Source organism: Phalangium opilio, unplaced genomic scaffold (genome assembly GCF_054372755.1).
Source record: "Phalangium opilio isolate 3A_F unplaced genomic scaffold, DU_Popi_V2 ptg000024l_1, whole genome shotgun sequence".
Lineage (NCBI taxonomy): Eukaryota > Metazoa > Arthropoda > Arachnida > Opiliones > Phalangiidae > Phalangium > Phalangium opilio.
The window spans coordinates 4,447,313-4,469,637 of record NW_028324155.1 but is presented as its reverse complement, the minus strand read 5'-3'; the positions used below and the strand labels follow the sequence as shown (position 1 = coordinate 4,469,637).

Sequence of the window (22,325 nt, the reverse complement as noted above, 5' to 3'; positions counted from 1 at the left end):
GTAAACACCTTTTGGACTATAACGTTTTTGAACGAAATGGGCCGCGACCCCGGGTTTTTGCTTGGGTTGCTTGAACGCGAAGTTGCGAACCCCTTTTTAACTCGCTCTCTCATACGCGAAACGATTATCTCAAAGAAATATTGCTTGTAAAGCGAACAACTGGCGTGCCCTACCAACTTTATCAAGAGAGTTGAAAAACTTGTAAATATCTGTACATAAAGTGACTCAACTAGTCTAAAACATATTTATTGAAATATTACTCGGAAGTTTATACATGTATACGCTACGAAAATGTTTGAAACAATTTGTGAATAAAAATATTGAAAAATATAATATACTATTTTATGATTTAATTTGACTTTCAGTCTTGGAGTGTAGATAATACTTCATCTTTTCATATTTAAAATTTCCCGCTTTTTCTCCTTTAGGTTATGTTCAGCCCCTGGATTACGGGAATTAGAGCTTCATTAGTCATGACTCATTAGTGTCGACACGTGGTGTCGAGTGCTTCACTGATTTTGCTGTGCTTTTAGCCTTCACGTTGCGTCTATAATTATTAATTAATTTTTATTATAAATCGTCGCCCAGTAAACTAATAAGAACTAGAGTATTTATTTATTTAACTTTATTTAATAAAATGTAAATTAGATCTCCTAAAACGAGACAAACGTAACTTTCGCAAATATAATTGAAAATTAACTTAAGCCTTGGATGACCGCACATTGCTTAAACCTTTTTTATCCAACGTGGTTCATGAACAAGGCCAATTACGTTCTAGAGGTAATTATTTAATTACAATTTACATATTAAATAGTTTAATAGTTCTTTCTTTGAACGATTACGCGGGAAATTTTGTAGAGTAGTACATGAAACAGTGTTTTGAGCCATCTATGAGGGCTTGCATGGTCATCCTCATTTTATAATTTATTTACAGTTAACCTTAGCATCTCCTTTATGTGATATTAGATTAACTTCAGTATTTAATTATCATTATTTTAATATTAAAACTAATATTTTAAAGTTAGCTTTAAAATATGAATAGATGTCGCTTTCTAGGTAAACGATCCTCTTTTTCATTATTGATAAAAGCTAGGAGGATGAATCATGGCCAATAATTTTAAACTTCGAAATCCCCTCGAGGTTTTTGCCCGTATCATAATAATCGTTTCATATTAACTTTTATAAATTTAATAAGGTGATAAACGAAACATTGAAATTGGAAACGTTAGCTTTTTTTACAATAACATGGGAAGAATTAATTACCAAAAGGTTATTACAACGAGGTAATATTTTCATTAGGATGCAGTAATTTTTAAAAAGAACGCAAAATTATTTGTTGTGGTTACATTGTATAATAATAAGCTTTTTTAATAGCAGATGAAGTTGACTACTTTAATTTGTATAGGGTGTTTACGTTACGTATTAATCCACCCCCGATTTCATTATGAAGCAATGTTTTGCATTGATTTTTCTCCTGGTACAACTGTAACAGGCCACGTGACATTTTTTTGGGCGCATTTTTGGGCCTTCTGATTAATGAGAGCTTCGGGCTAGAAATGTAAACGGGGATTTCTTTTCCCGCAAAAATATTCCCAATTCGGACAAATTAATTGCGCTGGGTTTCTCGTATAAAACAGTTGATTAGCTCTCTAGTTCCCGCGTTTTCTCTGCAACCTTTTAGTCCGGAATCAAGGTATATGCCCTTTTGCAGAGCCTCTATTAAAGGGAGTCCTAGAAAGTTTACCTCGTGCAGTTTCGCGCCAAAAGGCACCCGTTACTCCTAGCTTGAAGCCTTAGAGGAAGAAGTCTTTAGTTGGGCATAAGCTTTTAGGTGCCACCTGGTTATGGCAACAAGAACTTCTATTTACACGTGACTAACTACTAAAATATTATAGTTCTACCGAAAGGTGGCTGCACTCACTGATCAGGGAGGAGGAATGATCCTCCTTGAAGGAGAGAGGAATGAAGTGGAAACCCCCATACCTATAGCATTGCCTGTGTACCCCTACCTACGGTACCGTAGTCCTCCCAGCATCCTCAGCGGTTAGGTAGGGTCGTACGTCACTCGTACTGGATGAAATTGTAAAGGGCGCTCCCTCTATCTTAAAAATAGAAACTAGCTCTCATACTTAGCAATCGCCTACCGAAGGGTAGGGGCGTGCGCGAGGTACATTGGGAGAGATACGGTGCCGCAGGTCGCCCATCATCATTTCCAATCCATCTCAACTCCCTTATCCCTGGTTCCTCCTCCCTGTCACTGATGTACAACCATGAAAACTTAAAATCACACTACTTTCCTCGTTTAAGCTCCCAGCTCCCTTTATAGAGCCTCCGTGGGCCTTTCTTTTCCGAATTTCCCTTCAAAGCGAGAGAGTTTCCCCCGCTTGCTTTAACCTTATTTCAAAAGATTATTATTAATTAGATATCCTTGGCCCAATAAAAGCGCTCCTTTGATTCCTAATATCATTTAAGGAGGAAGAAAGGCAGAGTGGTGGGGAGGAAAGTTAATTAATTTAGTTTTGCTTATACACCATTTGCCCTGTCGTCTTTTACCCAAAACTGAATCATTCAAATTCCTGCCGCATCTTTTCTCCCGTGTAAGAAAAGGGGTATAAAGCGGATTTGCGATGCGAAACGCTTGTCAAATGAAACCTCAAAAGACTGCTAGGGCTTTTATATCGCAGTCAAGGTATTAGTTGAATTAATATATAAGTTCGTATTTATTTACTTCGGTTTATTTACGGTTTATTCTAAGTAACAAAACAAAGACTGATTTATTAATTATAAATCTTTATTTTAATATTTATAAGAACGCTGAATGAATTCGCAAAGAAACACCTAAACATTGACATTGCTTAGAAAGGTCAAGGACTTTTACCGACCATAAACAATTAATATGCAGTCCGTATCTCTAATTAAGGTTTGTTTTGGTTATAGGTTTCGAAATTACGCAATATTATTATATGTATATACATGTATTATTCAATATTACATTGTTTAAGCGAGCATTAAGGTGTAGTTAAGTCGTAAAGCTATCAAGAAATTGTTGTAAGACAGTTTTGCGTCGATCATGGGTCCATGGTACAGTCCTGTACAATTATTTTGAAACAACTCTACAAAAAATATATCTGGACTTACCATTGTTACATTGCACGCTATTTTCTTTGCAGTATGTCATAGTTCAAACAAGTTATTCAATAAGAAAATCATTTAAACTAAGAAATCAGTATACTGAACTATGAATTGTATATTAAGGCAAGAAGCCTATATGATTTCGCGAACTGATCTGAACCGAACTAGTTCCTTAGTTTAGCAGTATACCGATTTCTTTTAGTCTTCAGTATTGATATTTTCAAACAAAAGAAGTATTGCTTCCACACTGTCCGCGCACGCTCTTTCATTTTTCCATATTGAAACATCAATTCTATATATTGATATATATTGTTATTTCTTTTCATATAGTTTCCGTTGAAGAAGACTTCACTTCCAAGAATCCAAGAAAATCGCGATGAGAAAAAGGGAAGAAAAATGTTGGAAGAAGATAGGCGAAATCGCTCTCAAAGGTGAGAAGAAAAAAGATTTCCGGTTTCTTTTTTCTGGGAAGAAATATATTTTCTTCCTTCTTCCTTAGTCTCTCTCTTCTCTCTTTCTTCACCTTTTTCCTTAATCTGAGCGGCTCGCTATTCTCTAATATAAAGATTTCTCGGGATCTCATCGTCGTCTCCACACCCAGCACCCCTTTTCTATTTAACCCGGCTTGGGTTTTGCTTCTGGGAAGGGTAATCCGACTTGACGCGCTTAAAGTGGAAAACGGAATTTTTCTAATGGAAAGCTATTCCAGCCCCTAGCTGAAAAAAAAACTATACTTTTTTCTTCGCGCTTGCTCTCGCTTTCGACTTAAGAACGTTGAAGGGAAACGAACCATTCTCCAACTTTAATTGGTAGGCCTAGCCATGAAAATTTTTGCCATCACTCGTGGGGGGAGAATCTTTTTTTGTTCTTGTACAGGGTCTTCCAAAAATCATGGTTTTTTTTATCCATTTTGAGTCGAAAATGTAATATTTCTCTGATATTTTGACCTAAGGGTCACCGTTTACGACTTAGGATTGTTTTAGTGATGGCCCCTTAAAATTGAGTAAGAACCTGAAAGATGATGAATGATTACTAATTTAATTAAGGGATCATCCATAAATACTCTAATTATATCTTCTAAATGCTGACCCTTAGGGCAAAATTTCATAGAAACCAATGTACTTCGATACTACCATTATTTTCTTTGGAAACACCCTGTACACGTTGGGAGAATGGGATCGAAACGGTTCACCCCTTTTCTACAGGATGAAGAGTGAAACGACTAAAGCGCGATATAGAATAATCCCCGTTAGGAGAAGGGAACAGTTTTTTGTTTGAGTTTCTTTTTCTGTACAAGTTGGGTAAGATCCGTATATTGTAACTTCGATATTATTATCTTCTTCGACAAGAAGATAGCGAGTAGTTTTTACGTCGAAAATACCTTGAGAACCATTATATTTTGTTAAATATCAGGATTCAGTATGTCCCCGACGCGTCAGGGTAAACCTCAAGTAGTGTTTAGTTTAAATCCAAAAGGTGCAAGTCCCGTTTAAATGATTTAATATTAATGTTTAGAAATTGGGACTTGGTGGAGCATTTACAATACACTCCGTTTGATAGACAAAGGGGCTTCTAAAAAAACATAGAGAACGAGAAACACATCACCTTTTTATATAAAAAGGAGTTGGGAGGGAGTTTTTCGTTGGATGTACACGCGCGCATTGAAGGAAGATTGGAGGCAGGGCGCGTGCGAGTCTGATGTAAACAGCTGCCATAACTATTTTCTTCTGGCAATTGGGCGCCTTTTATTGCCAGCCCCCCTTCTTCCAATGTAACGCGCGAATGTTGCTGCTGCTGCAGTGCGGGAAGGTTGTTAGCTAGGTTGAGTAGTCCGTCCTCCGAAACTAAGAATGGTATAAATCGCAATGAGAAAACGCTCTTCCATTTTCATCCCTAAGCAATAACGACCCACCGTGCATGATGGGAGAGAAAGAGGCAAGCAACCAGGATGATAAAACAAGATGATATAAACCTAATCTTATCCTTAATTCAAAGGAGATTTTTTTTGCCGGTATCCGAAATACACATTACGATTCTAACACCTTCTTTACGAAAAACGTATCTAGCCTACTAAGCGAAAAGAATAATAGAAGGAAGTGAGTGTGTGTGAGAGAGAGAGAAAAAAAATCCCTTTATAAACACGTTGCTCCTGAGCTTCCCTCTGTTATAGAAAGCATCCTGCAGGATGCTAGACGCGATATTCTTCTTTCTCTCCAGTGCGGTGGTGGCAACAGTCCGGTATAAGCGTGGGAGGGAAGGTGGCAGTCGAACAAACGGAGTAAAAAAAACTCCCATCTTCCGAATGGTCTCCTCTTTTTCTATAGAGATTTTCTCGAGCGCAAAGTTCCGTTCAGTTCGAACGCGGCGGTTTATCCGCCATTTCTTACTAAATCCCATATTCCTTTAAGCCTTCTTCCCCTCCGAAGAGCCTTACGGAGCGGGTTTGGAGCGGAAGAGAGCGAGCGAGAGACTGGGGCCCTACGCCACGCTATACGCCATTCGCTAACTAACGGGCCTTTGACCTCTCTCGCCAGCAAGAGCTCGCGCGCTGGCTGCCGGGACCACCGAAGCCGAAGCTCATTCACGCTCGCGGGAGCGAAAACTTTTATCGACGACGAAGCTCATTCACGCTCGCGGGAGCGAAAACTTTTATCGACGAGCGAGTTTGTAATAAAAAAAGATTAAGTTGGAAACTATTAAACATTCGGCCAAGTAAGGGAAAAAGAGAGAGAGAGACCTACTGCTGCTATACTCTAAAAAGAAAACTTTACATTTTATATCGTAGCCGGCCTGCGCTAGCTAGCTGCTCTGCTTGCCCTATAGGTCAATATTTGAACCTTTTTTAGAGCTTCGAAAATGAGATTTTGCTACTTTTTTAAACGCTTGGCTGAGATAAAAAAAAATTATTTTTAAAGGCTGTGGAATTTAATATAGAAGACCCTAGACCAAATAAAGATGTCTTAAAAAGTTTTATTTACAAGAGTTAGAACCGCCAGCGCCTGTAGAAATGTTTCAACCGCTGCACTCTCGTGTTCAGGGAGAAGCTACCATATAGGGGCGAAACTCATTTTTTTAGCTGACGCAAATCGGAGCTCCTGGTTTTAAAGATAAATATTTTTAATTCTGGAGATTAATTTAAATGCTAGAGAAAAACCACTTTGAGGGTATGATAGAGAAATTTTCCCTCTTTCCAATGGTACTAAGTACATTGGCTTACATAAACCACAGCTCGAGTAATTAAGGTTTTAAGTATATTAAATTTTAAACACCCGTGTCAGAATTCAGAATGTAGCTAAACTTAAAGACGCCAGAACTCTCGTAATTTAAATAGTAGAGGGAAACTCTTTGACCAATTTAGGTACAAAAGTGGCCTCTTTCTAACCGTAAAAAGTACTTGGAGCTACGTCAACCTCATCGCTCTAGAATAATATTTAAAAATATACAAATTACACGTAGGAAGTCAGAAGAACGAAAGTCATTCTCAAAATCCAAATTCTAAAGATATCAATTTCGAGTAATGTAGAAATGTGATCACCAAACCTTTTTTTATAGTGAATAAAGAGGATGGAATGACTTAGCTAATTTATAATCGTCTCTATTACGATCTTCATAATGAGAAAAGCGGCCCTAGAAGAGGTTTGGGTATCTCAGGATGGTTATGGAAGAGGATCGAGTGATGATAGTTCTTAAAGAGCGTAGGAGATATTCGGAACGAACTCTGGAGCTTGGCATGGGCGCTCTCTCTCTCTCTCTCGCTATTAAGGAGAAGAAAATGAGATCTTCGGTGGCCGGGTTGCCCTCGCATTATTCTAAGATAAACTGGTAATGGAAAGCCTCTTAGGATAGTTTCCTTTTGGCGTTCGTGCTAAAGGAAAGCGACAATGGTTCTTTAGGAAATACCATTAACTGACATAGTCGCCGGTCGGCTTCATTACGAAGACGCTCTACTTTAGTGAAAGGTATATAATGACAAGTTCGAAAAGACTGGCATTACGAGCAGCGTGGGAGGCGCACGAAAAAATGAATGGTCTTGATCCCAAATAATTGCCGCGTCTTCAGGAGGAATTCCTAAGCGCAGAGGGCTAAGTAGTATTTGGAAACTTATAACGTGTGCGTGACACTATTTTTTTTTTTTAAAGTAAAAATTTAAAGTTATATTTGGTTCTGAAACGACGGAAATTGGCTAAGTGTTTAACCTTAAAGAGAATGGAGTGATGACCCCTGACCTCTCCTTAGCTCGTCTAAAAAAAGTCTAACCCTCTAGAGTCTGAAGATTTCACTAAAAAAGCTCAAAAACACATAGGTTATGAAAGGACGGACATGTGTTAAATATTTACCTTCTAGAGATGACCTCTGACCTCTCTTTAGCTCGTTGAAAAAACGTCTAACCTTCTATAGTCTCTTTTATTTTCCCCATGAAGATTTTACCAAAAATCTCAAAAACACTACTAACTTTCTACTCTACTTAGTTCTACTCTCTCTGGTCAACCGTTCAGGGTCAATTAAAGCATATATGGCGTTAGTTTAGGGGTGAAACTAAAAAAGGGGCTCTTTCTTGGATTTCATCTTCGCCTCTAATCACATTTGAGTAATTTTTTTTCTCTCTCTCGTTATTTTGGCTTTTCTTGTGTTTTAGGGTGGAGAGGGTAAAGTTTGGGGGGAATCTCTCCGGTGGGATGGACCAAGGCTGATTATCGTTATTTCAAGGCCAAATTGGTCACGCGAGTCTCGTGAAAATTAAGAATAGCCGAGAGAAAGAGAAAAAAAACCTTCTTAGCCTCTTTATCATATTCATCCATCTTCATCGAGTCTGTCGGATTTCCCTTTGGAAAAAAAAATAACTTTTACCGCATAAGATGCAAAGCTATCTATTTTAAGACAATTTATTTTTTTCGCCTTAGCTTTTAATTTTATATTATTTTTGGCCCCCCAAGACATTGTTTTTATTGTAATTAGGATGTGGTTAATTATGAAATTATCTTAAACAATAAGACGAAGCTGTAAAAAAAAAAGAGGAAATGTGTTTTGAACGTGTCTCGAAGATGTGATTGCTGTACTACAAACGTTGAACCATTATTACCACGTGCTGTTTACACGCGATGAGTTCTTAAATTGTAAAACAACTTATATAGAGGTATTAATCAACTTGTTACCCGTGAAGTTTTTAATCACCAAGATCCGTGCCTGGAGGGTGTGGTCGACTGAGACGTTTTTAGCTAAGAAATGGATTACCGCGAGCCTCGAAAATTTCTTAGCACGGTCTACTAATCAGTTTGCACTTTACAACACGACTTGACTGTAACCTTTACAGACAGACAACTTACATTTTCGTTTTATCTTGGATTATTATCGAGTTTGGTCCACGTTACGTAAATCATGTTTAAATCTAATATATATAAGGAATTTTATTGGTTTAAATATTGGAAAAGGGAGTCCAACCAATCAGATATTATTATTATAGCTGCAGCTATAGTGAGGTCAGAAACAGTCATTTAATTTAGATGGAAAAATATAGGAATACCACTATAAACATAAGTTTATAAGATATGCTACCATAAATATGACGCTATCTATACTTCGTAATGCTAGAGACTAAGTGAGAGCTAGTTCTAGTAGAACGACAAGCGAGAATTGAAGTACTACACTCGGTGGTTAATTTTGCAGGACTTCCATCTTCCTATAGAGCTATTTCAATTCGGAGGGAAAGGATAGATTTTGAGGCGGGGTTTCGCTAGTCCCCGCCTAGGCGCCATATTGTGCGGGTAATTTAGCATAGAGTTCTTCAGCGGCCCGCACGGAGGGAGGGTGAAAACCGGCTCCGTTTATTGGCAGGCCCAACTGTGACGTTTCCCCCTTCAACGGATATAGCTCTATTTAGTCTGTACTAAGCCTTTGACAGCGCCTCCTCACCAGGCGTCGCTTTACCTTAAATCTATGACCTACCTCACTCTCTTCATGACAAGCTCCATGCAGTTTGTAACCAGTGACAAACTTATGGAACATACCTTATGAACTTATGCGTCCTTTTATTGAAATCGATTAATAACCGCGAAACTATATGGGGATACCAACAAAGGCGTGAAAAGATAAAACTTGTAAATGCTTGAACGAACCGCGTTTTCTCTCTCTCTCTCTCTAAAACAAAACTTGTCGTCGTCGCTTCGTAACTAATAACTTTAAAGATAAACAAACTTGGGGGTTTTGGTTGGTTTTATACTGTACGGAGAGCGCTTTACTCGTCAAGGCATTATCAGGGAAACATTTGTGACAGTTCCGATTACACCCTATTTTCTATGCGGGTTACGAACTTCGCCCATAAATAACTATAACCTTCATACAGTTGACACCAATGGAATGGGCTTCCAGTGACAGCTTTTACTTTTTTTAACTGAATTTTACATTTTCCAATGGCAATTTATGAAATTCAAGTGTATGATAATAAAAACCGACATTGATGTGAAAGGGTTTATGCAAATTTATGAAAAGATTTTAAGGAGAAAGGATAAGGTACTCTCAAATGATCTGGCAACACTTTGGGACTAACAAAACCCGCTTTTAATTATATGCTTATCTTATTAAAACTATACTGGGAATTTGTATTAGAGATTGTAAGGAGAACTGTGAGAACCGGTGGGAACTCTTTTTAGTGGAAAAGGTTGAAGTTTCTTAGAATTTTCGATTTCTCAGAAGATTGTATGATAAGGAGTATAGATTCTGTAGTTCCAATATGTAGAAGTAGATGGCGCCATAGTCTGTAAAGCGGTAGAGACCTTCGTTACGTTCCGTTCAAGACCGTAGTAGTAGAGCTAAATGTAGTCCAAACCATAGAGCTGCCTTCTTATAATTATAATGTATTCGTCATTTATAATAACTTTCCTTTTTCGTCTCTCACACCCGTCCCAAAGATAACAATATAGCTATCTTTATCTATTTTATTAATCAAATATTTTATTTCTAGATTGTACTGTATATTGGGTACAATAGCTGAATACTCGAAATTCGCGCGGTTTCTGACGTAGTGTCCTTGTGATCTGCAAGGACGACTCCTTGCGGCGTAGAGGAGAAGCCATTTCGTTTGTAAAAATCTATAACACAGACTAGCACCACGTGACGCTCGAGAGCCAATCACGGACTACGAGGTCGATAGCCCTAGGAAGCCAACGAGGGGGGAGGTGAACTAGCTTCTCTCTCTCTTGGAGCTTCGACATCAAAGCAAGAGGGAAAATTTGACGGCGAGGTTGGGTTGTCGGTTTTTGAGCAAATTTTCGAATGTTTACTATCAATTTTCAACCCTTAGTCGCGTATTTCCGGTTGTTTTAAATCTTCAACGGATTATGTTATCGTTTAAACCAGTGTTTCAGAATTAACAAAAGTGCGCGAGAGTTTTGCCGCATTTTTTTCCCGCGGAAACGAGGTTTGAAGGCGCGTTTTTGGTACCGCCAGTCGCTCGAGCCTTTGGCGCCGTGGCGGATATTATACGTTTCCCCCGGCCAGTTTTACTATCGACCTCCGCTGGTGGATTCCGTGCCGTACGTTTTACTTATTCAAAAGGGAGCAACGCTGAATTGGTCTTTTTCTCGCTGGATTTTCCTTCGGGCGCGTTACTAAGTCATTAGTAAACGATAAATCCGGCTCTATGATACTTGGATTAGCAACTACCGCTTTCATCTTCGGTGAGTAGCTTTCCCGCTATCTTTTGATCTACCGTGTGTGGGAGAGTTTGAAAAATAGAAGCGACAAGCGACCCCTGGTTCTAGGGGAAATTTACCCAAGCGGCCATCTCCACCGTGGGTTATCTTGGGATTTTTGATTAAGGTCCGTCAAATCTTTCAACGTCAAAATTTCGAAAGAAAAGCGGCTTATCCACTTAGATAAACTACGAATGTAATTAGGCCTAATCAAAGCTTTAATCAGGGTTCGCGTTTCAATTTTCAAACTCGATATTTTAGGGGTGGTTGACTCGAACGTAAATACAGTTGGCTAGACTCTCGACCGAGTCTTAGCGCGATTCGTCCGTTGGAAAATACTGGTTATCTCGCGCGCGCGGGGCTTCTCTGACTGGGCGCCCCGTTAAGCCAGGGTTTCCTGTACACGGCGTTATGGCGATCGCCGTCGTCCGTATCTCTTTTCAAAAGAGGAGGAAATTTGATATTGCCATTGATGATTAAACCCGTATCTCGTTACGGCCTTATTCACGGTTAAGGTGAATCGGAATTTTAAGCGCATCGCTAACGAATTGTCCTTCCCCCATTTGTTTGGACAGCACCCCCATGAAAAACGCGACGTTCAGTAAATTTCTAAGCCTTGGTTGAATAATAATCAACCGTATGGGAATTCAAACTCATCCGGATTTAATTGATAACCAGCATTTTTTCGTACCACGTACATAAATATACAAAAACCTAACAGCTGTATTTCGTTTTGCAAAACCTGTGTATTTGCGTTATACGCACTGTCTAAACAAAATTCGTAAAGAACTATTTGTTAAGGTTGATTGAAATTCAAAGTTAGGGGGTAATATCTTGCATTGACAGATGAAAAACAAGAACCCTGTTTCGTCTCACGTATATCTAGCATATTACTTATACCCCTAACAAAAATACGAATATATAACTGTGGTGGGTTTGTTTTTAATACAGATTAGTTTCTTAATGACCTTAACCCTCGTTATATCAAACTAAACATTGACATTAAGATAATTAATTAACGAATTAAGATAAAACCTCCCCCATTGTTCTTAAGAAGTACGTGTGTTCCTTTTTTAAAAGTATTTATAAAGCGCTCTTTTCAAAGTTCACGGCGAATTTGTTCAGTTCAGCTTTTTAAATCTTGCCTCTTGGCGTGTAAAACTTGAACCGGTTTTATAGAGAAAACTGGTAGTGTAATTGAAGCGTTTGTTACGAGGGCGGAAAATCATCTTCATCTTTTTTTTTTCTTTTCATTTACTCGTAATGCGTGGGATTTATTGTAGTATTCCCAGTTTAACCTAGAAATCAAGCGTCGAGACCTCATTTTTTAGTTTTAATTTAACAGCAAAAATATTGTTTGGGGGGCCTAAAAAACGTTTATAATTTCCCCGTTGTAAATGAAACGATACATGTGTTCCTTTTTTTTCTAGTAAATTAATAACTCTGTATTTATTATTTTAATATGTGCTTCGAGCGAGAGTTGGGTGCTTTAAATCGAGGTTATTTATTCATTTGTCAAAGTGCGAGCTCATGGATTGCTTGGGGACTTTGACTCCGTATTGACATTGTTTATTATGGATTATTATTTATGCCTAAGTCACGTTACGGCTTGGTTTTCATCACAATATTAATAGGGAAAGAGTATGACGAGTTTAAGGTCATTGTTTCCAATGACATTTTTTATTTGCGTAGTATTTTACTGTTGGAAATATTTATTTTTAAGACTTGGTCAAGTTAGGACTTGGTTTTTGTTCATAATATTGAAACGTTATGTTCAAAGGCTTCCTTTTGTCTGCCTTAATATTTTATTATTATTATTAGAAGCCTCGATATTGAGCTTCATTTCTAAGCCTTGGTCAAGAGTTTAAGGCCTTAATTTCTATTCCTTAAGGCATTTCCCATTTCCTTTTATGTAGATAATTATTTATATAATAGTAGGAAATTTATTATTATTAGAAAGACATTTAATTGAACCTTCCAACAACACTCCAGTATTTATTTATTTATTTACTACAACAACAAACACCCGTCCTTTCTGTGTCGTGACTCGTGAGGAGTGAAGCGAAATTTCTTTTATTCTTCTATAAAATAGTGAAAGAGAAGAATTACGACAGGGTCTGATTAAAGTCTTTATTTTTCTATTAAAAAAGTTGGGATGAAAAAAAAAAGACCTAAAACAAATCACTTAAACTGAAGAAAAGAGGAGAAGAAAAGAAAAAAGTTCACGCAGTATTTTCAGTCAACTTAGATTTTATTTTTATTTTTTCTTAAGTTTTGTTTTTGTTTTGGGGGTTGGAGGATGGACTCCCTGGAAAACGCTGGGTGTTTACGATTCTTATAGTCTGCCTTATTTCTGCCCCCCCCCTCCTCCCTTTTCTTAGATAAGGGACTATAATATATAAAAGAGAGATGTTAGGAGTAGGACAGGGGGGGGGCACCTTTTTATTTTTTTAATGGCAGTACCGACCTTAAATTCAGCGCTGATGGATACGATTCAGGCTGAGAAAAACACAGTTCGGTTTTTCTATCTATATCTTTTATATAGTATTAAAAACAAGATGGTTAAGGTAGTCAGTATGGTCAACTGCGCCTTCGAACTTGAAATCGTTCGTCCAAAGAACACTACTGCCCTTACCTTAATAGACCATTTCGATGTAACCAGAGAGGGAAAGACACGGGGGGGGGGGGTAAAACTTTGCCTTCCACCTCGTTTTTGGCGCCTGCGCTGTAGGCTTTTTTTGTATCACGAGAGTGCGCAGATACAGTATCAACCCTGTTACTGAGGCTTCCAGGAAGCCCCCTTTTTTACATCTAATGGTCTATACCTGACCAGGCCTTTCAGAAGCACCCTGTATACCTATAGTTTCAATAAATTTCAACTGCTGGTCAAGCTTATTTTAAATTTATTTATCATTGACAGACATAAATGGGTTTAATACCATTATGATTTCAAATGAAAACTCTCGTATCGATAAATCTTAAAAACGTTAAATTCAGTGGTCTGAAATGTTATTATAGTAGTTTCGCCTCAAACCAGACTGGCGAAATTTTCTTCAACTGAAGAAAAGCGACTGAAATTTCTCCCTCATTCAGTTTGTGAATGTGTTTCCTACATAAAAAAGGAGTAGGGTAGAGGGTTCAATGGCGTGATTTATAAGCCAGGGATATCGAAGTCGCTACTCTCTCGGAGTCTCCGTTACCGGATAAATTACTCTCTAAGTTCTTCTACAACTTTTTTTTTTTCTTTTCTGGTCTTCTTGGTCTTCTTTTCATTAATGGCAGCGAAGCAAATTCGACTAAACATTCCTTAAAAGGGACTCTCAATCCCTCTTTATATAGAGCTCGTATCGATCGTCAGGAATTCGCGACTGTACGTACCACTACCACTACCACTACCACCGCTGTGAATAGGTCAAAACTCTGTGCCCCTTATTATCTATCCAATTCATTTTATTTTGGAAGCGGATTCAAAACGTTCTGATCTACTGTTCACTCCCTGATTAGGCCTAGTAAATATTTTACTTCAAAATATGGCACGTTTTTTTTTCAGTCGTAGATAAATTATTTTAATAAATATCCGTTGTGGTTTATTTATTAATTTGTTTCCTCCTAGCTTTAAATGTAGATTTTATTTAATTTTGTTACGTGCGTATTGCGTTGTTGATAATATCCAAAGGAAACTGACTGACTTGGGAAATGTATGATTTACTTGGGTCTATATGAGGAAATTGTTTTTAAGTTTAAATTCTCGCATTCCAGTGATTATGTGATTAAGTTCTGTTTCCGCTGGTGCTCGAGTTTTCTTTCTTTTGTTTCTTGTAACCAACCACTTCAGAATGGAACTTGGGAAGTTGCTGTTTCATTCTTAGATGTTTAGTCATATTTTTCTTGTTTTAATTCGACGTAGCAACTTTCTGAGAAGTTTAGTCTTAATTGAAGTTAAATGCCTATTAATTTAACAGAGTTTTTTTCTCATCATACATTTTTTTCTTATACAATTAACAAATTAACTGCGTTTTTAAACTAATATATAGATTTTAAAGCTCAGCTCGTGCAAATTAAAGTTTATTCTTACTTAAATTCATTTGAAATTCTACATAAACGTACAAAGGCATTTAAGTATCTCTTATAAACAATTTTTCTCTACAATAAAACTATTCTTGTTTTTTTGGATAGTTGCCCGCTATATCGTAACCACCGTAATTGGTGCATACACGTTGCTAATATCTTTTGATTATTTTGACCCGCTTTGTGTTCGTCCCATGCATGCAGCTTATAGCTTCCAACTATGTAATCATTATACTATTGTAAAAAACCGAAATGTAATTGTGAAAATGTATATTAATGTATAGTACACCTTGTTAGTAATTTTTGTTATTTTGTAAGTAAGTGCTTTGTTTTTAATTTAGTGTGTTATTAATTGTTTGATGTAAATTTTGTGGGTTATTGTTTGATGTAAATTTTGTGGGTTATTGTTTGATGTAATTTTTGTTTAAATTTTTTGTATTTGGATAAGAGATTTTCCCTAGAAGCGAAAAATAAGCCTTCTATAGAACTGTGGAAATTTACCGTGAAGAGTTTATAAAAAGAGATAGGTTGGTAGATGTTTTTGGAAAACAAATTTTTCCCAACACGTCACCAAAAACCCTCCACAAAGAAACTGGTAAAAAGGGGGAAAGGGTCCCAAACGAGGGGATCCAAAGAAATATTTGTTAAAAAAGAGACAGAATTCTCTAAGACTTGAAATGAGAAGGAGCAAAGCGCGCTCACTGCTCCAAAGTAGAAATACTTTAGAAAAGCTATAAGCTTCGTGGAAATAATTAGAATAGTCCTGCTGATATAATTTAGAAAGCTAAAAGTAGCTTCCGAGGATAGTTTAGTTAACTGAAAATAAAGTTTGTTTTTGTTTTATTATTTAAATACTAAATCGTCATTAATTCTATTAAATCGTTCCTACTACGCGAGGAAAACGTACCTGTCCCGCTAAAACAATTGAAAAGAAACTACTGTGGTGTTTCAGTCCGCCACGGTAGTATAAGTTAAAGCTTATTTGCTCTCCCAAAGCTATTCCGCACCTTTAAAATCTACATTATTTTGGTGCCAAGTGAAACCCGGGATTAAATCGCGATAGGACTTTAAATAGGATTAAATTAGAAACAGTGAAAATGGCGACCATTAGACTATTGGAAAAACAAAGATCAACGCTACGTGGTGGTGTCACGCGGGCGTGTAATATCCTGAAGGATGAATTAGAAAAGGCTACGGTAATTAACGAGCAATCCTTAAGTGACGCTATCGCGCAACTGGACGCAAAGGAGCCAAAACTAGAGGATATGGACAATCAAATTCTGAGGCTGATCCAAGATGAGGATCAACTAGACCATGAGCTAGCAGAAAATGAAAAATACAGCGAAAGATTGGTCCATTGGCGAGCACGAGCCAAGAAATACCTCGAGGAGAAGCGAGGCCCAGCGGATAGCGGACGACTTCGGACAGTAGAAAGTTCCTCAAGTATCGAGGCAGAGTCAGGACGATCGTCGAGAAACGGCCAAGAACCAGGGACGACGTTGCGACTACCCAAGCTAGAAATAAAGAAATTCGACGGAAACGTGGACAAGTGGCAAGCTTTTTGGACACAATTCGAGGGAGCGATCCACAACAACCCACAACTAAATGCTACAGATAAGTTTAATTATTTGAAATCATATCTAAAAGGGGCCGCTGAGGCGGAAATAGATGGACTAAGCTTAAACGAACAAAATTATCTGGGAGCAATTGAAATATTAACTAACCGTTTTGGCGGGAAAGAGACTCAAGCTAGTGATAGGTTGAACGCGTTTTTAAAGATGAGCCCAATTCAAAAGTCTACGGACGTAGCGGGCCTTAAAAATCTCTTAGTCACTTGCGAGATAGAAGTTAGAAACTTGAAGTCTCAAGGTCAATGGACCGATAGTTATGGCGAGTTATTCGCTCGCATTGTTGGAGGCTTGTTTCCTTTAGATCTTTTAGAAAATTACACTAGACATAAAGAAGAAAAAGATCTATGGAAAATTGATGAAGTAATTAAATTCTTAAGTACTGAGATTAAATGTCGAGAAAGAGCCTTAGCCGTTCATAGGAGCGGCCTCCAACAAAGCGTTAAAACCAATGTAAACATTGAAAAGCCCATAAGTAGAAGTGTACAACAAAATGTTAAAAATTACACTAGTAAGCCATTTTCGGCTGCGGCTTTAAATACGGGTGTGCATGATAGGGTTAGCTCTGGTTATCAAAGAAAATGTGAATTTTGTGAAAATCCGGATCACTTTTATTATGAATGTAAAGAGATTCCAATCACAGAAAGAAGGGCAATCGCTCGACAAAAGAAGCTTTGCTTTTTATGTCTAAAACCAGGCCACAACTCGTTTCAATGTAGGGGTAGGGTGCAAGGTTGTAGAAAATGCCATAAGAGGCATCACCAGAGTTTATGTGATCAGGGAGATGATAAACAGGTTTCCAATACTAATTCAATGCCCATAAGCAACGTACAGAACAATGCTCGTTCTGATAATCAAATTGTAGGTCAAACTGAGGTCAGAGATTCGGCTACCCTAGCTACAGGCTCTGCGGAGTCTAGTGTAGTTCTTCTACAAACGGCCCGCGCTTTTATCAATGATAAGTCAGGAAACAATGTTAGTGTTAGATGCGTCTTAGACGGCGCAAGCCACAGAAGTTTCATAAAAGAGGAAATATCTCGGAAGTTACAGTTAGAAGTAGTGGGGACGGAAAGAATGACCCTTTTCCCATTTGAAAGTACAGTGCCAATACAATCTACGCGCAGAAAGGTAAAAGTAGAATTGAAAAACATCAAAACAGGTGAAATGGTCGAAATAATAGCTCTAGAAACTCCTTCTATAAACGGGGCCGTCTTCGCGGTACCCGGGGAAAAGGTTAGAGAGGAAATGAAAAACAGAAATTTAGAATTGGCAGACTTATTTAGTCAAGAAAAGGAAGGAACCCATTCCCCTATAGAGGTTTTGATAGGTGCTGATTTTTTCTGGAGAGTAGTTAATGGGGAAATGGAACGCCTATCTCCCGATTTAATGGCAATGAATACTGTTTTGGGATGGACTGTACAGGGTAGATCAGAAGGGGAAGGGGGCAATACAGGGGTCAATACTATCGCTGTGATACACGTGGCCGTCCCCTCGGAAGAAACTTTAGTGTCCGAACAATTGAAAGATTTCTGGAATTTAGAATCACTTGGTATCCATGATAGTAAACAAACAAAAGTAAATGAACACGAAGCTGTTTTAGAAACCTTTGAGAAAAACATTGAGTTTAAGGAAGGTCGATACCAAGTGACGCTACCCTGGAAACCTAATCGAGATATGATGGGAGACAATTATGAGGTGGCAAAGAGAAGGACCATTAATTTGGTTAAAAAATTGGAAATGAATCCCAAGCATTTAGAGGAATATGACAAAATAATTGAGGAACAATTGAGAACTGGAATAATAGAAAGGGTAGAAAACGTTGAAAGTTCTACTGAACCTAACCCTTGTTATTACATCCCTCACCGGGGGGTCATTCGTGAAAATAGAGAAACAACTAAACTAAGAATTGTCAATGACGCCTCCTCACATGCTAAAGACTCACCCTCTCTAAATGATTGTATGGATTCAGGCCCCAATTTGCTACCTGAATTGTTCAAAATTTTGGTTAGATTTAGACAACATAAGGTCGCAGTTATTGGGGACGTGGAGAAAGCTTTCCACCAAATTTCTATTGTAGAAAGTGATAGGGACGCCCTACGGTTTTTCTGGGTAAAAGGAATAAAAGGCAATGAAAGAAATGAGATGGTAGTATACAGGTTTACTAGAATCCCTTTTGGATGTACAGCGAGTCCTTTCTTATTGGCCGCAACAATTAAACACCATGCCAAGAAATATTCAGTGTCGCACCCCCTAGCCTATGGCGTGCTGAAAAGAGATATATATGTGGATGATTTAGTCACGGGAGGTCAAAGGGTAGAAGATGTTGATCAGCTAATCCAACAGGCGACACAAATTTTAGGTGAGGCTGGGATGAACCTTCGAAAGTTTCATAGCAATTCAAAAGAAATAAGAGCAAAATGGGGAGAGAAAAGCGAAGGGTCGGTAAAACCCAACCATACGAAAGTTCTAGGCCTAAGTTGGGATGAAGAAAAAGATACATTTAGTTATGATGTTAGTGAACTTTTGGAATTCCTATTGACACGAACGAATACAAAAAGATGGGTATTGAAGGCAGTAGCACGGATATTTGACCCCCTTGGGCTTTTAGCTCCGTTCTTAATAGGCGCGAAACTACTGTTCCAAGAAATGTGGAGAAAAGGGTTGGCCTGGGATGAACCCCTCGAAAACGAGTTAGCGCAAAAATTTGAAGCATGGTGCTCTGAGCTCCCCCTCCTACCTAAGATAGAAATTCCCAGGTGTTATTTTGTGAATGCCCCCTATAAAGGAGAATGTGTAGTAGAACTTCATGGATTTGTGGATGCAAGTAACAAGGCCTACGCGGCTGTTGTTTATCTAAGAAGCCTTTATCCCAATTCAGAGAGTCATACTACAATGGTAGCTTGTAAAACTCGAGTATCGCCTATAGAAAAACTTTCTTTACCGAGGTTAGAATTAATGGGAGGTGTTTTGGGAGCAAGACTTATGAAAAACGTCATAGAAACTTTAGATATTGTCCCAAGGTCCATTCACATGTGGACCGATTCCACCATTGTCCTACACTGGATCCGAGATAATTCCTCAAGGTGGAAGCCATTTGTATCGAACAGGGTTAAAGAAATTCAGGGATTGGTTGACCCATCTTGTTGGGGTCACGTAGCTGGGAAGGAAAATCCCGCTGATTTGCCTTCTCGCGGCACGACACTAGATGAATTAGGAAAGTCCCAGCTTTGGCTTCAGGGACCGGTTTGGTTGTCAGAAGGTGATAAACCCGAAGTAGAATTGGAATTAGTTGATGAAGAAATTCCCGAAATAGTTGTAGAAAAGAAAGCAAAGCCCGAAGCTAATTTAGCTATTGTAATGAAAACTAGCGTACCTATTTTGTCCCTTGAAAAATATAGTTCGGCTGGTTTAGCTTTTAGAGTGACCGCCTGGGTTAGAAGGTATATCCTTAATTTGAAACGAGTTTCTAAAAATGAGGAAAAAGTAATTGGTCCATTGACCACTGATGAATTAAACCTAGCGGAAAAATATTGGATACGATTAGCTCAGGAAGAAAGCTACCCTGAGGAAATAAATTGCTTGTCTTCTGGTATTGGAATTTCTAAAAACTCAAAAATTGTAACTTTAAGTCCCATAATGGACAAAGAGGGTTTGTTGCGAGTAGGCGGACGTTTAGACGCCGCAAATATATCCTATCAGGAAAAACACCCCTGGATTTTAAGTCATAAAAACAAATTAACTGAATTAATGATTGAAGATTGTCACGTAAAATTAAAACATGCTGGGATAGATGATGTGCTAATTGAATTAAGAGAAAAATTTTGGATCAATAAAATTAGGAGGTTAATTAAAAGTAAAATACATAAATGCCCAAAATGTAAAAGATTTAGAGCTAAAGCACCAGTAGCGGTCATGGCCCCACTTCCGTCTGCAAGGATTAATCCTTCACCACCCTTCACAGTCACTGGCATAGATTTCGCTGGCCCTTTGTTTACAAGAAATGGCAATAAATGTTATATAGCGCTTTACACGTGCGCTGTTACTCGTGCCTTGCACTTGGAATTGGTCTCGGACCTTAGCACAGATAAATTTTTGTTGTCATTTAGGAGATTTATTGCCAGACGCGGTATAGTCCACGTTATTTACAGCGATAACGCAAAGACTTTTAAAAAGGCAGAAGTGGATTTAAATGAATTAGTTAAAAATGTAAGACATTCAGATGTTTTGGAATATTTTGGGTCTCTAAGAATTGAATGGCGCTACATTGCTGATAGGGCCAGTTGGTGGGGAGGATTCTGGGAAAGAATGGTCAAAAGTGTCAAATCCTCCCTACGCAAAACTCTTGGCAAAGCCAGGCTTTCCTTTGAGGAACTAGAAACTTTGTTAATCGAAATAGAGGCTACAATTAATTCGAGGCCTATCAGCTATGTATACGATGGTCCAGGAGAGCCAACGCCACTAAGTCCGGCGCATTTTTTGATTGGACGACGCTTAACGTCATTGCCATCTCGAACCTTTTCTAGTAACGAAAACATGACCGCTACTAAAGAAGAGTTAACCAAAAGACTAAAATATCGCCAAACCCTCTTAGATAGATTTTGGTTTCAATGGAAACATAATTATTTATTAGAACTACGCTCTGCCCACCATAGGCCGGCTTGTACTCCTAATGACAGCCTAAAAATAGATGACGTAGTTCTCATTGAGGACAGTAAGCTTCCCCGTTTAATGTGGAAGTTGGCCGTAGTGGAAGAAACTATGGTTGGAAGAGATGGGGTTGTACGTTCCTGTATGGTTCGTCTACCTAATGGAAATCGGATAAGGCGTCCGATTCAATTGTTGTACCCCCTTGAAATATAAAAAAAAAAAATTGTTGAACCCTGTTCAAGGTGGGGAGAGTGTAAAAAACCGAAATGTAATTGTGAAAATGTATATTAATGTATAGTACACCTTGTTAGTAATTTTTGTTATTTTGTAAGTAAGTGCTTTGTTTTTAATTTAGTGTGTTATTAATTGTTTGATGTAAATTTTGTGGGTTATTGTTTGATGTAAATTTTGTGGGTTATTGTTTGATGTAATTTTTGTTTAAATTTTTTGTATTTGGATAAGAGATTTTCCCTAGAAGCGAAAAATAAGCCTTCTATAGAACTGTGGAAATTTACCGTGAAGAGTTTATAAAAAGAGATAGGTTGGTAGATGTTTTTGGAAAACAAATTTTTCCCAACACGTCACCAAAAACCCTCCACAAAGAAACTGGTAAAAAGGGGGAAAGGGTCCCAAACGAGGGGATCCAAAGAAATATTTGTTAAAAAAGAGACAGAATTCTCTAAGACTTGAAATGAGAAGGAGCAAAGCGCGCTCACTGCTCCAAAGTAGAAATACTTTAGAAAAGCTATAAGCTTCGTGGAAATAATTAGAATAGTCCTGCTGATATAATTTAGAAAGCTAAAAGTAGCTTCAGAGGATAGTTTAGTTAACTGAAAATAAAGTTTGTTTTTGTTTTATTATTTAAATACTAAATCGTCATTAATTCTATTAAATCGTTCCTACTACGCGAGGAAAACGTACCTGTCCCGCTAAAACAATTGAAAAGAAACTACTGTGGTGTTTCAGTCCGCCACGGTAGTATAAGTTAAAGCTTATTTGCTCTCCCAAAGCTATTCCGCACCTTTAAAATCTACAACTATAAACAATCCGGGTCCCCTTACACACGGTTCATTGGCTTCGGGCTACAAAAATGGCAATTTATAAATGTTTGTGTATACTTTTATTAAGGAAAAATATTATTCGTTTACGAAGTTATATTAAT

At 38.0% G+C, this 22,325-nt stretch overlaps 2 protein-coding genes and 1 long non-coding RNA gene across 12 annotated transcripts in view; 2 read left to right on the top strand and 1 right to left on the bottom strand.

Moving 5' to 3' along the window:
- Positions 1–336: 336 nt before the first annotated feature.
- Positions 337–9,501, bottom strand: LOC149692289 (uncharacterized). Its single transcript, XR_016382668.1, has 3 exons — positions 9,076–9,501; positions 8,457–8,518; positions 337–442 (listed from the first exon to the last, which is right to left on the bottom strand). It is a non-coding gene; the product is annotated as an uncharacterized LOC149692289 (long non-coding RNA).
- The window catches only part of LOC149692278 (semaphorin-1A-like), a 241,301-nt gene continuing 222,438 nt past the window's right edge, over positions 3,463–22,325 (top strand). For all 10 annotated transcript variants that reach the window (XM_089867978.1, XM_089867981.1, XM_089867986.1 and 7 more), the window contains exons 1-2: positions 3,463–3,563; positions 10,091–10,805. The gene's annotated coding sequence lies outside the window, so the exon portion shown is untranslated. The remainder of the gene's footprint in view (positions 3,564–10,090; positions 10,806–22,325) is intronic.
- On the top strand, positions 15,986–21,376 carry LOC149692288 (uncharacterized). Its single transcript, XM_089867541.1, has one exon. It carries the CDS (start codon positions 15,986–15,988, stop codon positions 21,374–21,376), a length of 5,391 nt encoding a protein of 1,796 aa, XP_089723667.1.

Bases quoted from the DNA above. Each gene is read 5' to 3' on its own strand.
- LOC149692288 (XM_089867541.1), top strand. From the start codon at position 15,986: ATGGCGACCATTAGACTATTGGAAAAACAAAGATCAACGCTACGTGGT.